The 18,129-nt window shown below is 47.8% G+C and overlaps 1 protein-coding gene across 2 annotated transcripts in view; it reads right to left on the bottom strand.

Moving 5' to 3' along the window:
• Positions 1–1,961: 1,961 nt before the first annotated feature.
• The window catches only part of rsph3 (radial spoke head 3), a 64,949-nt gene continuing 48,781 nt past the window's right edge, over positions 1,962–18,129 (bottom strand). For both annotated transcript variants that reach the window (XM_085981531.1, XM_085981532.1), the window contains exons 6-8: positions 11,590–11,752; positions 9,263–9,349; positions 1,962–2,143 (exon numbers count right to left, since the gene is read on the bottom strand). In XM_085981531.1, the coding sequence (XP_085837657.1) occupies positions 2,085–2,143; positions 9,263–9,349; positions 11,590–11,752 (309 nt within the window). In that variant the 3' untranslated portion in view covers positions 1,962–2,084. The remainder of the gene's footprint in view (positions 2,144–9,262; positions 9,350–11,589; positions 11,753–18,129) is intronic.

Below are 18,129 nucleotides of genomic sequence, written 5' to 3'. Positions count from 1 at the left end.
GGTCAAAGAGGTGGGTTTTAAGGAGGGTCTTATTAAAGGAGGAGAGGTTGAGGGGTTTAGGGAGGGTATTCTACATGAACCTGAATGCAGCTGGGAGATGAAAGAGATGACATTTAGCAATACTCACTAGTACCTCTCCTCCCTCCTGCAAATAAAAGGACTCGATGCAAAGAAAACGTTTGTCGCCATTGGAAATTCACTTAAGTTCAACCATTTGGGTTGATATTTAAGCATGTTTGGCATGAAATATGTTAAGTCAGTAATCATGCATATACAATCAGAAACTCCATTGTGCTAATGTTTTAAAACGAATCCAATATAGGTGGGAAATTGCTTGTAATTTTGGTTGTATTAGAACAAAGTATTCAGCTTCCTGAAGTTACAGGTTCATTTATAATGGCACCAAATACATGCAGTAGTTTTCAGCTCATTCAATATCAAAAGGATGTAGCTATTTGACCGGAGAAAGTCTTCATCAGATTTGATGCATATCCAATAAACGTTACACGTAAGTTAGTGTTCAATGACAATGTTTTTGATGTGGTCTGACTGTCCCTGGGTTAGCCATTCTGCAAAGCAATTCAGCGGCAAAAGGCAGGAGGATACTAGGTATGACAGACAAACAGCTGGCGAGTAAATCTTGACAGAGGGGGAGGAAAGGTCTTTGAAAATGGACCGACAGTATACTGGCTAAATTTCAGAGCCGGTACATACAAAAATTAAAAGCACATCAGGCCCATTCAGATAAGGTGCAGCCATGTACACCACTGACCCACCCCACCCAGGCAATCTCCTGAGAGGGGCAAAACAAAGAACAAAAAGCTGCAGTCAATTCAGGAGACCCTGTGGGAATTTTTTCATCTAAACGTATTTGAAGAAATTAAACAAGGATGACATCTAGTGGCACTGCACATTACAAAACTAGCTCAGAGGACGCTTGGCAGAAATCCATTTTTGATACATTTGTTTTACATTCATAAAAACAAACATCGCAACACAACTACAAAACTTTGGGGGAGAAATTCATTATAGCCCCGTTTGGGGTGCTAAAACTTTGGAAGCGGAAAAATTGCCAGGCACTAATGTTGAGAGGCTCCCGCAAAATTCAGTTGCAGCGCTCCAAGAGGGAAGTGGAGTGCTAAATCAAGCACTACCACTTCCTTTAGAGCACTAACGAGAGTGAGAGGGGCGGTATCGGCAGAGCGCTGATCAATGTTCCATGCAGCGCTGCCGGATTCGCAGGCTCCTTCCCTCCCTTAAAAGGGAAGGGCCAATGCTCACAGCAGTTAAAGGTAAGGCTGAGGATAGGTCGGCGACAGCACCCACGAGCCACGAGGAGCAGCCCCAAGCACTCAGAGCGCAGGGATGATCAATCGTGGCAATGAAAAATGTTAAAAACCAGCACAAAGGGGTGAGAATTTTTTTTTGGCCTACCTGACCATCAATCCCTTTAATTACCGCTCAAGCGGTCGGCCCAGGTCACAATGCCTCCTGCAGCCGCCGTTGCCGACGCCCGGTGAAGCTGCAAGGGGCGGAACCGAATTTAGGATCCGGGGTGGTAACGGGGCGATGCACACCGGATGATGTCACGATCTCTGGGGTGCAGGAGATTGAGGCGGTAAGTTTTACTGCCAGTGCTACCCCCACATTGAATTTCCCTGCACCCAGTCAGTAAGTCGCTATCGCCCCCCGGAGGCGATAACGGGAGGTGCAAAGGAAGCCAATTTCTAGCCCTTTGTCTCTTAGAGGACAGAGGGGACATTTTGATGCACTATACTTTTGAAAGTTGGACTGTCAGCAAGAAACAGTTCCATTAATCTTCCATCTCCAAAGTCAATTTCCTAAATAAGAGACCTGCTCTTGTCTGAAGTTTCAGGGCTTAAACTAAAATACTTGCCAGTCAGTAGAGAAGAAAGCAGAATGTGAGGATAAGAAACAAATACCCAAGTGTCGCACTGCCATTTTCATCACAGATTGATAGTTTATTAAGCAAAGCAGAACTGGTTAGCAAACAGCAAGATACAAATTTCTGGCATTCCTTCTTTCCAAATAGGTGTCTCGTCCCATCACTTCATTGTTGGTCTCTAAGATTTGATCTGTGTCAAAGCCTGCTTTCTGCTATTAATCACATCACGAAGTATTACTGCAAAACAAGGAACAAACACACACACTTGTAATAATTAGAAGTTACACAGTACCCACACCAGCTCACTATCTTTTTTTCATGAAAGGCCTGACTTTGTTATGATTGCTTCAGGCTGGTTTCTTTCTTGAATGCTGGATACATGCTATGTCAGCTAACATGCACTTTTAAAGAATGCATGATTATAAAGCCCTTGGTGGGCTTCTGCCCTGCTATTCATTTGACTATTTTTTATTGACCAAAGAGAGAGTATGAAAAAAGATTAGCGGGTAACATAAAAGGGAACCTGTGGCGGAGCCACCAAAGGACTCAGATCATTTGTATATAATTCCTTTAACAACATGTTAGCTACAGCCTGTGTCTGTATCTTTATTTATGCTGTTTAACTGTACAGAGCGTAGTTACTTTAACAGCGCGGCTAAAACGTGATGACGTCACGCTGTTCATCACGTGATTCCCCACTGGCGGGAAAATGTCATGACGTCATGACGTCAGTCACGGGACTGCCGGAGTTGTCCTCGTGGAGCCTCCGAAGAGAACAGACCTACATTCGATGTTATCCTGCAGTTTCTTGTTAAAACCTGTTTGCTTCATTAAAGTTCGTTTTGTTTGATCGCCTGAGTAGAACTCAGTCTTTTAGTTAGGAACCCACGTTCCTACATTGGTGGCCCCGACTTTCGCGAACGGTTTTCGCGGAAGATCTTCAGCATGGAAAAGAACGCCGTGACTCTGAAACTGCCACAGTTCTGGGAGCAGCAACCAGCCGTGTGGTTTATCCAGGCCGAAGCCCAGTTCGCCATCAGGAACATCGTCGTGGATCAGACCCGTTATTACTACGTGGTCTCCGCCCTCAATAGCACCACTGCCTCACGGATCGTCAGCCTCCTCGGTAGTCCTCCTACTGACCGCAAGTATGATACGTTAAAGGCGCGGTTGCTACACGTCTTCGGGCTCTCGAAGTCAGAACGCGCTCGCCGGCTTCTCGCTATGCCCGGCCTCGGGGACTCCAAACCGTCCGAGCTCATGAGCCAAATGCTCACGCTTTTAGGTGCCGAACCGGAATGCTTTCTCTTCCGGGAGCTATTCCTCTGCCAACTGCTGGAGCAGGTGCAGGCTGCCCTAGCCAGGTCCGAGGTCACAGACGGCGCAGAGCTTGCTGCGAAGCAGATAAGATTTTCACAGTAACCCAGCAGTGCTGCGCTGCCACGAGATGCCAATCCCCCACAGACACGGCTCCAGCTCCTCTTGTAGCGGGCTGGTGCTCCTACCACGCCCATTTTGGCGCAAAAGCACGATGCTGCCGCTCTCCCTGCAGCTTTTTGCCCAAAAGAAAAACAAAGCTCCTGCAGCGTTCCTGGCGAAGAAGGACCGGGTCTAACGGGCGCTCCGCAGCTGCGATGGCCATCGGATCTTCGGGGAAACTTCTTTGCATCACCGCCTCCCTATCGGGTCGACGTTTCCTTTGCGACACCGGGGTGCAGTGTAGCATCCTACCTGTGTCGAATCTTGATATGCAAGCTGGGGACCACGGTTTTTAACCTCGTGGCGGCTAATGGTGCAGCCATTCGAACTTTCGGAAAGCGGCGGGTCCAGGTGTGTTTCGGCGGTCAGCGCTTCCATTGGGAATTCGTCATGGCCACAGTCTCGCAGGCCATCCTAGGGGCGGATTTTCTGTGTGCCAACGGCCTCCTCGTCGATGTCCGGCACCGCTGGTTGATCAACGCAGCCACCTTCCACTCGATTCCGTGCCACCATGGTACCGCCGTGTCGCGCTCTATCGCCTGTGCGTTCCCATCTCCTGATGACTTCACTCGGCTCCTCAGAGTTCCCAGAGCTGACCAGGCCCACTTTCTCCTCCTCGGCCACGAAGCATGGTGTTGAACATCATATCACCACTACTGGCTCCCCGGTTTATGCACGGGCTAGAAGGCTGGAACCCGGCAAGCTCGCGGCTGCGAAAGCGGAGTTCGACATGGAGCGGCTGGGGATTATTCGCCGGTCGAATAGTCCCTGGTCTTCGCCTCTCCACATTGTTCCAAAACCGGGCGGCGGCTGGCGGCTATGCAGTGACTACCGACGCCACTACTCCTGATCGGCACCCGATCCCGCGTATTCAGGATTTCTCGGCCCATTTGGCGGGAAATTCCATCTTTTCAAAAGTCGACCTCGTCTGGGGGTATCACCAGGTTCCCGTGCACCCGCAAGATGTCCCGAAAACCGCAGTCATCACCCCTTTCGGCCTTTTTGAGTTCCTGCAGATGCCATTTGGCTTGAAGAACACGGCACAGGCTTTCCAGCGCTTGATGGACTTCGTGCTCAGAGACCTAAACTTCATCTTCGTCTACCTCGACAACATTCTCATCGCCAGCGCTAGCAAGGAAGAGCACATCTGCCATTTGCGTACCCTCTTTACATGCCTCAGTCAGCATGGTTTGATCATCAACCCGGCCAAGTGCCAGTTCGGCCTGCAGTGGATCGATTTCACAGAAATCACAATGCAGATAGAGGCCATTTCGGCCCATCGAGCCTGCACTGACACATATCCCACCCAATCCCCGTAACCCCTACACCAACACATATCCCACCCTATCCCTGTAACCCCACATATTTAATCCCCCTAACACTAAAGGTCAATTTTTATCATAGCCAATCAACCTAACCCGCACATCTTTGGACTGTGGGAGGAAACCGGAGCACCCGGAGGAAACCCACGCAAACACGGGGAGAATGTGCAAACTCCACACAGTCAGTCACCCGAGGCCGGATTCGAACCCGGGTCCCTGGCGCTGTGAGGCAACAGTGCTAACCACTATGCCACCGTGGGACACCGCATCACATCAGACGGCGCCGTCCCCTTACTGACGAAGGTGGAAGCTGTTACCTCTTTCCTGCGCCCGCCAACCGTCAAGGCCCTGCAAGAGTTCCTCCGGATGGTCAATTTCTATCACCGATTCGTCCCTAAGGCGGCTCAGCTTATGCAACCTTTGTACGAAGCCCTCAAGGGCAAGTCCGGTAAGGATCCAATCAGCTGGACGGCCGAGATGGACCAGGCGTTCATCAACACCAAGAGTGCCTTGTCCAACGCAACCATGCTGGCGCACCCACTTCCAGGTGCCACCATCGCCCTTAGCACCGACGCGTCAGACTACGCCATCGGCGCAGTGCAGGAGCAGTGGGTGAACGGCACGTGGCAACCGCTGGCGTTTTTCAGCCGTCAACTACGGAGAAATGAAAGAAAATACAGCACTTTCGATCGGGAGTTGCTGGCCCTTTTTCTAGCCATCCGCCATTTCCGGTTCTTCTTAGAAGGACGTCCCTTCACGGCTTTTGTCGACCACAAGCCTCTAGCGTTCGCCATGGCCAAGACCGCCGAACCATGGTCAGCTCGTCAACAACGTCACCTGACGTTTATTTCTGAATTTACCACGGACATTCAACATGTGTCTGGTAAAGACAACCTGGTGGCGGATTGCCTCTCCCGCGCGACGGTCCATGTGGTTCACCTGGGGATTGACTACGCCCTCATGACTGCGGATCAGGCCTCGGACCCAGAGGTTCAATCATACAGAACCGTCCCCTCTAGTTTCCAAGCGACCGACGTCAGTTTCCAGGCCACAGGCACCACGCTCCTTTGCGACGTCTTCATGGGCGTTCCCCGACCTATCGTGCCAATCGCATGGCGCCGGAAAGTGTTTGACGCCATACACGGGATGTCACACCCTGGTATGAAGGCTTCACAACGGCTAATGTCGGCGAAATTCGTCTGGAAGGGTATGCACCTGGATGTCCGTGACTGGGCCAACACCTGCGTGGTCTGCCAGAAGGCCAAGGTCCAGCGTCATGTAAAAGCTCCAGTGGCTACGTTCGCTGTTCCGGAGCGTCATTTCGACCACGTGCATGTGGACCTTGTGGGGCCACTTCCGCCTTCCTGGTGGCTGACGCATCTCCTCACCATGGTGGACCGCACCACTAGGTGGCCAGAGGCAATTCCTTTGGTTTCCACCACTTCGGCAGACATCGCTAGAGCTTTCATCTCCTGTTGGGTTGCTCGTTTCGGGGTACCGGCGGACATCTCTTCTGATCGTGGGCCACAATTTTCCTCGGAGCTCTGGAACGCTGTAGCTCAGGGGCTCGGCACCAAACTTCATCGTACCACCGCCTATCATCCACAGGCGAACGGCCTGTGCGAGCGATTCCACAGATTGCTTAAAGCCACCCTACGGGCCAGTCTTCAAGGTGCGGGATGGGTGGACAGACTCCCATGGGTCCTTTTGGGTCTTCGTACGGCGCCCAAAGAAGACCTGCAATCATCCTCGGCGGAACTTGTTTATGGCCAGCCGCTCAGAGTACTAGGGGATTTCCTCCCTTCTCCCACAGAGCCATGGTCCGCCTCCCAACAACTCGTCAGCCACCAGGAAGCGGCCAGATGCTTCGCTCCGGTGCCTACATCAAATCACGGCCTACAGAGCTCCCACATGCCAGCTGAGCTGAAGAACAGAGTACGTATTTATCCGCCACGACGCTCACCGGGATCCACTCAAGCCCCCTTACACTGGTCCTTTCCGCGTCATCGAATCGGGAGACAAATCCTTTTCGGTCGACATCGGAGGAAAGCCGGATCACATTTCGGTGGACCGGTTGAAGCCGGCTCACTTGGACCTGGACCGCCCAGTCGTCATCGCTCAACCGCCGAAACGTGGCCGACCGCCCGCAGCCGCCGTGCCAGATCAGCCACAGCCACCCGCCAGCTCGACCACCGTTCATCAGCTTCCTCTGCAGGGTTACCGAAGTCACTTGGACAGACTTGTCAGGCCTCCTCGACGCCTCACTTTTGCTATTAAAGACAATTCTGGGGGGGGCGCATGTGGCCGAGCCACCAAAGGACTCAGATCGTTTGTATATAAGTCCTTTAACAACATGTTAGCTACAGCCTGTGTCTGTATCTTTATTTATGCTGTTTAACTGTACAGAGCGTGGTTAGTTTAACAGCGCAGCTAAAACGTGATGTCACGCCGTTCATCACGTGATTCCCCACTGGCGGGAAAACGTGATGACGTCATGACGTCAGCCACGGGACTGCCGGAGCAGTCCTCGTGGAGCCTCCGAAGAGAGCAGACCTACATTCGATGTTATCCTGCAGTTTCTTGTTAAAACCTGTTTGCTTCATTAAAGCTCGTTTTGTTTGATCGCCTGATTAGAACTCAGTCTTTTAGTTAGGAACCCATGTTCCTACAAACCCCAAAATCTTTTATAAACATATAAAAAGTAAAAGGATAGTTAAAGGAGTGGTGGGGTCGATCAGGGATAATAAAGAAAATCTTCTTGTAGAGGCAGAGGGCATCATTGAGGTACTGAATGAGTGCTTTGCATCTTTCTTCACAAAAGAGGATGAAGTTAATGTCGTAGGAGAGGAAGAGGGGGTAGAGATATTGGATAGGATAAAAATAGATAGAAAGGAGGTGCTAAAAAGGTTGGCATCACTCAAAGTTAACAAGTCACCCGGTCCAGATGGAATGCATCCTAGATTGCTGAGCGAAGTAAGGGTGGAGACATCAGAAGCTCAAACTACAATTTTTCAATCCTTCTTGGATATGGGAGTAGTACCAGAGGACTGCAAATGTTACACCCCTGTTCAAAAAAGGGGAGATGGCTAAACCTGATAACTACAGGCCAATCAGTTTATCAGTGGTGGAAAAGCTACTAGAGACCACTGTCAAGTACAATATTAATTCTCACTTGGAGAAGCGTGGGGTAATAAGGGACCCTCAGTACAGATTTGTTAAAGGCAAATTGTGTCTGACTAACCTCTTTGATGAAGTAACAGAGAGGGTTGATAAAGATAGTGCAGATGTTCTATATATGGCCTTTCAAAAGGCATTTGATAAAGTACCTCATAACAGACTTCTTTGGAAAGTTGAAGCACATGGTATTAAAGGTACGAAATTGGCTAAGGGATAGGAGGCAGAGAGTAGTGATGAATGGATGTTGTTCCAACTGGAGGGGAGGATGCAGTGTGGTCCTCCACAGTTCGGTATTAGGGTTGGTATTAGGATAATTGCTTTTCTTGTTATATATAAATGACATGGACTTGGGTATAGAGAGTACAATTTCAAGTTTGCAGATGATACAAAACTTTGCAACATAGTAAACAGTAAGCATGATAGTACAGTAGCAGACTTCAGGAGGACGTAGACAGACTGGTGAAATCAGCAAACACATAGGAACTGGAGTAGGTCAGTTAGCTCCTCGAGCCTGTTCCACCATTCAAAAAGATCATGGCTGATCTGTGACCCAACTCCATATACCCGCCTTTGTCCCATATCCCTCAATACCTTTGGTTAACAAAAATCTATCAATCTCAGATTTAAAATGAACAACTGCCAATTGAATTCCAAGAATACAACCCTAGTTTGTGTAATCTCTACTCGTAATTTAACCCATGGAATCCAGGTATCATTCTGGTAAATCTATGCTGCACTTGCTTCCGAACGTGTGGTACCCAGAACTGAACACAGTAGTCCAGGTGTGGTCTAACCAGGGATTTGTATATCTGACAAAGATTTGAGAAAATGTTTTGCTTGGTTCGCCAATAACCATGTGGGCAAAGATACTGCTTGGTGTAGCGTCAGGCCATACCGACCAGCTGATCCCAGAGGGGATTCCCAATTTGTGCTGAGTTAGTTGATCTCAGTCAAAGTAAGAGTTGGAGTGTTACAATTAGCCTCAGTGGTCTGCACCAGCTGGGGAACAAAGGGAGGGAGTTTGACCGGGTTTCCAAGCTGGGAAGGGGGTGACCAGGGTAGCTGGCGGGACCCAGAGGAGCTCACCAGCTCCAGCCAGTAGGCTGTTCAAATTGCCTCGGGTCCTATCTGAGGAACAGGACTCTGATTTACTTATATTAATGAGGCGTCTGCTCCACGAAGGTGGATGCCTCAACTGTCTGGGTTTCGCCTGGTTTCTGCCAAGCGGAAGGAGTTAAAATCCCCCCTAGTGTCTTTAGGTGAGGAAGGGCAAAAGCTGGAGAGGAAAATAAACTTTTGTCTTAGTCTGTTGCACATGAAATAATTGAGTTTATACATAGAAATTAAACAGAATTGTTTGGATAGGTCAGTTACTTACCGTCCAACATAGTCCTTCCCAAAATTCTCTTCTCTATCGAGTTCTTTACCTCTCCCATCAGCCAAGGCAGGAAAACTTTCTCCACATCTAATGGGGTAAATGACCAGCCATGAAAAAGTGCACCAATAGCTCAATTTTCTTACCACTCTAAAGACACACTATGTTAGTTGACAAAGCAGAATAAGTTTGAACAAAAGAATGTATAATAATTTAAAAAAAATACAAATCCCTACAAATCAAGATGGTTGTGCAGATCAATGTATCATCAATTTCTGACTAAGTAAAAATTTGGATGACCTATCTATAGGGTCAACTGCATTCTTCAACCCTATATGTATCATTAGTTGTAAGTTCCAGTCAGCACTGGCAAGAATTGAGGGGTGTATCCCTTTATATGGCATTTTGACACAAGGGTGTCAAATGCTCCACTTCCTAGGCTGTATACAAGGGGTCTTCCCCCAGGCTCATCAGTACTTTTCCTAGGTGCAGTGAAGAATCTCAGAACTCAACCCACAAAACAGGTACTAGTGAATACAAATCAAAATCACATTGTGAACATACATAAATGAATAGGCAAGTGAGTGGTATGTGAAGGATATTTTGGGATTAGGAATGCAGGAGGTCCTACAAGACAGGTAATCTTATTTTCCTGTTTGTACAAGTAGTTCAATCAAGGAAGAAAAGTTGGACACTTGGGATGTGATTGAACACCTGCATCAAAAACAGTTCCATCAAATACTAAAGCTCTTTAATAAATGGCACCGTGTGATGAAACGATGAGACTTTATCCTAGTGGATGATCTCTAAATTAACCTTCTTGAGGTAAGCTCAAGATGTGGCCCGAGAGTTGATTGTCCCATACTCATTTTCTGGGGATTTCCTCTTCATTTGCAGTGTACCAGTGCCTGCAACAGTCATTTGGTCATTCAGCATCCCACAATAGCACACAAACAGCTGTCTGGTCTTACAAATGGGCCCGGTCTCATGAATGTAAAACATTCTTTGCATCCACATAACAAGGATAAGGGGCTGGATGAATCAACAATCTTATTAATTAATTGGAAGTAATTCAACTTTCAAATACAAATGAAGGGAAAGTCAACCCAGTGGGGGTAACCATGGAACTTGGTCTAGTTTCCTCTGGCCTTCCTCGATTGTTCTGTGGGTAACTGCACTAAGTAGTGTGACACTGTGCCATGACCATTTCGATCCTTGGTCCATGGAGCATTAGCTGATTTCATTGGGGGCACTACAATTAGCCTGCAACCTTGGGCTGGGAAAAACAGAGGAAAAATATAATCAGACAGTAACTTCTTGTGAGATGATAACCCAATGTCTAAGTTCATAGGTGAACAATGACAACTTGGTTGGGGTACATGATGTCTGCCTCAGGAATTGTACCTCAGTGTGAATTGCCATTCAGGATCAGAATCAGTAAGGATGGAAATTCAATGAATAAATGGTAGAATTTGCTCTGCTCATTAGTAGGAAGGTAATAAAATACAATAGTTGGGAAATAGTGAACAAAAAGCAAACTTGTGAAATGTGTCATTCATGTTAGTATTGTACAGTTTTCAGATGTTCAATAAAAGTAAATGGGCAAACAACAACATCTTGCATTTATATAGCACCTTTAATGTTGTAAAGTGTCCCGAGGCACTTCACAAGAGCGTTATCAAAAAAAATTTGACACTGAGCCACATAAGGAGATATTAGGATAGATGACCAAAAGCTTGGTCAAAGAGGTAGGTTTTAAAGAGCGTCTTAAGGGAGGAGAGAGGTAGGGAGGGAATTCCAGAACTTAGGGCCTTGGCAGCTGAAGGCACAGCCACTGATGGTGGAGCGATTAAAGAGGCCAGAATTGGAAGAGCGCAGAGACCTGGAAGACTTGTAGGGCTGGTGAAGGTTACAGTGATAGGGAGGGGTGAGGCCATGGAGGGATTTGAAAACAAGGATGAGAATATTAAAATTGAGCGTTACTGGACCAGGAGCCAACGTGGGTCAGTGAGCACAGGGGTGATGGGTGAACAGGATTTGGTGTGAGTTAGGACACGGGCAGCAGAGTTTGGGATGAGCTCAAGTTTATATAGGGTGGAAAATGGGAGGCCGGCCAGGCAAGTGTTGGAATAGTCAAGTCTAGAAGTAACAATGGCATAGATGAGGGTTTCAGCAGCAGATGGGCTGAGGCAGGGGCGGAGTCGGGGGGTAGGGGGCCAGACCAAAGGGATAAACTAATGCACAAACCAAATCCATTCATTAGAAAACCAAATTTCAGTAATATTTTATTGCAAAGATTTGTGTAGCTATAAAATATATTAAAGTCAAACCTCTCTCCACAGGGTCATAGAAGTAGCCATTATCCCGAAGAGTAGTGAAGACTGTAGGAATTAGATCAGCTAAATAATTTTGGGCAAATGCACGGGCTGCAACCTTATCTGAAGTGTCCTTTTCCTTCTTTAGCATTTCCTGCTGTTGTGCCATGCGATGTTTCTGTAAAATACCACATAGGGCTCCATTATTACATGGTGAAACTGTGACAGAAATGTCAGTACTTTATCTGAAGTTTCACAACCATTTCAAGAACTTCAGTGGAGTAACATTGGTAGCAAGGTGCAGCTCACAGTTGGGGAAGGCATAAATTTACATCATAATTCCATGATCTTGGCCACGCCATTGGGAGAAACACAGAACGATGGTAAAACCAGCAGAGTAGGATCACTCTCACATAATTCTCAGCATCAAGTTAGAGCCTTGTTGGTTGAAGGCTGGCAGCAGGATGCTTTCCTCACTCACTCTCTCAGATGAAATATGCTGCATAGGAGGGGGCTGCAGCTACGATGATGCAAGGCATGTATCAAGTTTTGGCCCCTGCCACAGCAATGGCCCGAATCAAAATCACAAATGACATCCTCTGTGACTGTGACCAAGGTGCACTACCCTTGTTCGTCAGGCTTGACCTCTGCAGCCTTGACACAGTCAACTACACCATCCTCCTCCAATGCCTCTTCTTCCTTGTCCAGCTGAGTGGAACTGCCTTCGCTTGGTTCCACTCTTATTAATCGAATTATGCCAGAGCATCTCCAGCAATGGCTTCTCTACCCGTCCCCACACCGTTACCTTTGGAGTCGCCCAGGAATCTTTCCTTGGTTCCCGCCACTTCCTTATCTATGTGCGACATTATCTTAAGGCATGACATCAGGTTCCACATGTACGCTGACGATATTTTGCTCTCTCTGCGACCTCTCTCGATCCCTCCACTGCCACTGTGTTGGCTGACTGTCTGTCCAACATCCAGTCCTGGATGAGCCACAATTTCCTTCAGTTAAACATTGGGAAGACTGAAGCCATAGTCTTTGGCTCCCGCCACAAACTCTGTACCCTCGCCACCAATTCTATTCCCCTTCCTGGCCATGCCTGAGGTTGAAGTCAACTGTTCACAATCTTGGTGTCTTATTTTACCCCAAACTGAATTTCTGACCCTAAGTCCTCTCCATCAAGGAGACAACCTATTTCCACCTTTGCAACATTGCCCATCTTCATCCCTATTGCAATGCTCTCCTGGCTGACCTCCCAACCTTAACTCTCCATAAACTTTAACTCAGCCAGATCTCTGCTGCCCATATCCTAACATGCACCAAGTCCTGCTCACCCATCACCTTTTGTGCTCAAGTTCCACTCCAGGGACTTGAGCACAAAAATCTAGGCTGACACTCCAGTGCAGTACTGAGGGAGTGCTGCACTATCGGAGGTGCTGTCTTTCAGCTGAGACATTAAACTGAGGCCCCGTCTGCTCTCTCAGGTGGATGTAAAAGATCCCATGGCACTATTTTGAAGAGCAGGGGAGTTATCCCCGGTGTCCTGGCCAATATTTATCCCTCAACCAACATAACAAAAACAGATTATCTGGTCATTATCACATTGCTGTTTGTGGGAGCTTGCTGTGCGCAAATTGGCTGCTGCATTTCCTACATTACAACAGTGACTACACTCCAAAAGTACTTCATTGGCTGTAAAGCGCTTTGAGACATCTGGTGGTCATGAAAGGCACTATATAAATGCAAGTCTTTCTTCTTTCTTTCTCTGTGCTCAATGATCTGCATTGGCTCCTGGTCCCCCAGTGCCTCCTATTTAAAATTCTCATCCTTATGTTTAAATCTCATCATGGCTTTGCCCCTACCTCCTTCTCTGTAATCTCCTCTAGCCCTACAACCCGCCAAGAACTCTGCTCCTCTAATTCTGGCCTTATGTGCATCCACTCACTTTACCTCAGCATTGGCCGCTGTGCCTTCAGCTGCCTAGGTACTAAGCTCTACAATTTCCTCCCTAAACCTCTCCAACTCTCTCCTCCTTTAAGGCCATCCTTGAAGCCCATTTATTTGACCAAGCTTTTAGTCACCCCTCCTAAAATCTCCTTCCTTGGCTTGTTGTCAATTTTTCTCAAATTCTGCTCCTGTGAAGTGCCTTGGGATATTTTTCTAAATTATAGCTGCTATAGAGGCAAGCTGTTGTTTGTTGCGTCCGTGTATAATAAGACACAGACTGCGGAGAACGGTACAACAGGTGTTTACTCAACGTGGCTCACACTGCAACTTATCTGTACAGATTACTACTCAGTACTATATACAGGTGTGGTCACTGCCGGTACTGCAGTATACATGAGCTGTAAAAGATAGTTCCCTCCTTAAAAAGGTATATACATTACAATTCCTCCCCTTTTAGATTAACAGTACCATAACACTCATTTAACAACTAAATATCAAACTAATTACAATTAACACTTTTAACATGCAACATTAGCTGAAAATAGTCTATTTATATATTCAGTCTTTGGGGAGGCATCCTGATCCTTTCTGGATCGTGCCTTTCCCGAGTGTCTTGCTCTTGGTGCGGAGGCGATTCTGGCCCCCTGTCGTCGGTTGGTTCATCAGCTTCCGATGCTACTGTTTCTGGGGTAGATGCGACCTGTACGTCGGTTCATCACCAGGTACGTATGGGCGAGGCATGGGGTCAACTTGTTCCTGTGACTCTAGGATCTGGTCAGCATGGCGTCTCACGATGCTCTCCAACGTCCACTGTGTACATTAGTGGGCCCTGCCGTGTGCATATCGTTCCTGGCTGCCATTTTTCTGTTCGGTAGTTGCGGGCCAAGACTGGTTGCCCTACATTGAAGCTCCTTGTTGGCTTCTCATGGATGTGCTGGAATTGCTTACTCTCAACATCTCTTCGTACGTTTGGTCTGAGCAAATCCAGGTGAGATCTTAACCTTCAGTTAAAGAACATCATGGCTGGGGCCTGGTTGGTGACTGCATGTGTCGCATTCTGGTAGGCGAACAGGAAATTGTCCACCTTGTGCTGCAGCGGAATGTTGTCATTGTACATAGCCTTTATTGCCTTCTAAAAGGTTTGTACGAACCTCTCAGCCAATCCATTTGTGGCTGGATGATACAGGGCGGATGTGTAATGCCTTACCCCATTCTTTTTCAAGAACCTCCGGAACTCTTCGGACACAAACTGTGGTCCGTTGTCGGAGCAAATCTGTTCTGGCAAGCCATTCCTGGCAAAAATGGTCCGTAGGACTGCAATAGTTTTCTCCGTGGTGGTGGAGGACATTTTGATGACCTCAGGCCATTTTGAGTGCGCATCCACGGCTATTAAAAACATTGAGTCCATGAATGGACCAGCAAAATCAATATGCACCTGTTGCCATGGATATAAGGGCCACTCCCATGGGTGTAGAGGGGCCTGTGGTGGTGCATTTTGGACTTTCTGGCATCCTGAGCAACTCTTGGTCAGGTCCTCGATTTGTTTATTGATTCCCGGCCATCACACAAGCCCTGGCTAGGCTTTTCATTTTTACCCCTCCCAGATGACCCTCATGAAGCTCATTGAGCACTCTATCCCTTAACTTGGGTGGAATTACCACTCGGGATCCACACATCAAGGTCCTCTGGCATACTGACAGCTGTTCTCTCCTTGTCGAGAATGCTGGCAACAGCGAGTCGCCATGTGCTGGCCATCCCTTCACCGTCAAATCATATACCCGAGACAGTGTCGGGTCATTTCGGGTTTCCTTTTCGATACAAGCGTTAGTTACCGGTAGGTATTCAACTATAGTCGAATGGAATACTTCGACAGGATCCATTGCTGGTGCTTCCTCCGCAGTAGAGAGTGGCAGGCGTGATAGCCCATCAGCATTTCCATGCTGTTTCGTGCCCTTGTATTCAATCTCAGTGGTGCGCCCCTGGAAAAAGTGACCATCTTTGTAGTCGTTGCGCAGTCATCACCGGAACGCCCTTCTTCGGATTAAAAATGGAGACAAGAGGCTGGTGATCCGTCAGCAAGGTGAATTTCTGCCCGTGTAGATAGTGATTGAACTTTTTCACTCCCCACACTAGGCCGAGGGCCTCCCTGTCAATCTGGGCGTAGATACGCTCGGCTGAGGTTAGTGATCGTGATGCAAAGGCTATTGGCCTCTCTGAGCCGTCCGAGAATTTGTGCGATAGCACCGCTCCAACGCCGTAGGGCGACGCATCACATGCCAACCGAATTGGTAATGCTGGGTTGTAATGGGCCAATACCTCTTTCGATGTGATTAGTGTTTTGCTCTTCTGGAAAGCTTGTCTACATTCGTCACTCCACTTCCATGGCACCCCAGTTTGCAGTAGGGTGTTCAGTGGGTGTAGTATTGTAGACAAATTTGGCAAGAACTTATGGTAGTAGTTTACCAGCCCAAGGAACGACCTCAGTTGTGACACATTTTCCGGTGCTGGAGCCTTGACTACTGCCTCAATCTTCTCTGGGGACTTATGTAACCCCTCTTTATCGATAACGTGGCCACAATACGAGATCTGTTTTCTAAAAAACTCGCATTTGGGGCGGTTAGCTCGGAGCCCATATTCCTGCAATCTAGTGAGCACCTGCTTCAGGTTGGCAAGGTGATCACTGTCATTTTTGCCCGTGACCAGGATGTCATCCAAATAACACTGGGTCCCTGGGATCCCTTGCAGGACTTGTTCCATTGCCCTCTGCCAAATAGCCGGAGCTGATGCTACCCCGAATACATAACATAAGAAATAGGAGCAGGAGTAGGCCAATCGGCCCCTCGAGCCTGCTCCGCCATTCAATAAGATTATGGCTGATCTGATCCTAACCGCCAATCCACTATCACAAAACCATCTCCTGAATCTAACAGAATTAGACACACGAAATAGGAGCAGGATCAGGCTACACGGCCCCTGGGCCCGCTCCGCTACCCACAGGGCCATGACCGATCCGAACCTAGACTCATGTCCAAATTCCTGCCCGCTCCCCGTAACCCTTAATTCCCTTTACTTCTAGGAAACTGTCTATTTCTGTTTTAAATTTATGTAATGATGTAGCTCCTACAGCTTTTTGGGGCAGCATATTCCATGGACCTACCACCGAGTGAAGTAGTTCCTCCTCATCTCAGTCTTGAAAGAACAGCCCCTTATTCTAAGACTACGCCCCTAGTTCTAGTTTCACCCATCGGGAACATCTTCCCCGCATCCACCCGATCCAACCCCTTCGCAATCTTATATGTTTCAATAAGATCGCCTCTCATTTTTCTGAACTCCAATGAGTAGAGTCCCAATCTACTCAACCTCTCCTCATATGTCCATCCCCTCATCCCTGGGATTAACCGAGTGAACCTTCTTTGTACTAGCCGGTTGTATTAGTAGAGACCTTTATGGATGTTGATTGTGAGGTATTTTTTTGATGCTTCTTCTACCTCCATTTGCAGATACGCCTGGGCCAGATCAATCTTAGTGAAGCGTTTCCCTCCAGATAGCGAGGCGAAAATATCTTCAATCCGCGGAAGTGGATATTGTACGGTGTGAAGGACCGGGTTCACTGTTACCTTAGTCCCCACAGATGCGAACCTTCCTTGGTTCCCCAGGCGTGCTGCTCAACGACTTTTTCATCACAGGGATGATGGGTGTAGCCCACTTGCTCCAGTCTACCTTGGACAGTACACCTGAACGTTGCAGACTCTCCAGCTCTGCTTCGACGGCTGGGCGGATCGCATAAGGTACCGGTCTGGCCTTAAAAAATTTTGGGCTTGCGTTTTCTTCAATTTTAATCGTCGCTGTCATGCCTTTTAGTGTTCCGAGTCCTTGCTGGAACACTTCTTTCGCATCAGTTAGGATCTTTGACAGTCGCCCAGGTGTGACATCGTCATCCTTTTTGTCAGCCACAGTCAGTGCCTGTATGGAATGCCAATCCAGTTGTATTTTCTGGATCCATTCACGTCCCAGTAATGGTGGTCCTCCATCTTGCAATACATACAGGTCTAGTTTTGGTGTTTCCTTACCGTTATATATAATGGTCACCCTTATTTTTCCTTTGGGTAGACTTTTTGCCCCGTGTAAGTCTTCAAAATAATTTTTGTGTCTCTCAAGGGTAGGTGAGAGAATAGCCGCTCGTAGTCCCGTCGGTTTATGACTGTTAGGGCTGATCCTGTGTCCAATTCCATCTTTACCTGGACTCCTGCTATCTTGAGAGTGACCCAAATGGTTCGGTGATCCTCCGTTGTGATCACATTATGTAGTTTCAGACAACTCAGTTCCCTGCTTTCGGAGTCGTTATCACTCTTTTGTTCGTCTGAACTATTCTCCGTCATTTTATGTACCTTCTTGTACTTTTCTTTTTGCTGGTTTTCTTTCCCGACCTGCAGACTCGTGCTATGTGTCCTACTTTTCCACACTGTCTGCACACTTGGTCCTTGAACCAGCAATCATTCTGGTCGTGTGTTGTTCTGCCGCAGCGATAGCACTTCTCTGTTCCATATGACATTTCGTTTGTGCCATATTCTTGCGGTCTCTGTTGTATCTCTGCAGCGCCCCGTG

This window comes from Somniosus microcephalus, chromosome 3 (genome assembly GCF_052327205.1).
Source record: "Somniosus microcephalus isolate GS21.2 chromosome 3, FLI_Smic_1.0, whole genome shotgun sequence".
Taxonomy (NCBI): Eukaryota; Metazoa; Chordata; class Chondrichthyes; order Squaliformes; family Somniosidae; genus Somniosus; species Somniosus microcephalus.
Note: the sequence above shows the minus strand (reverse complement) of the source record. Positions and strands in the feature narration are given on the sequence as shown.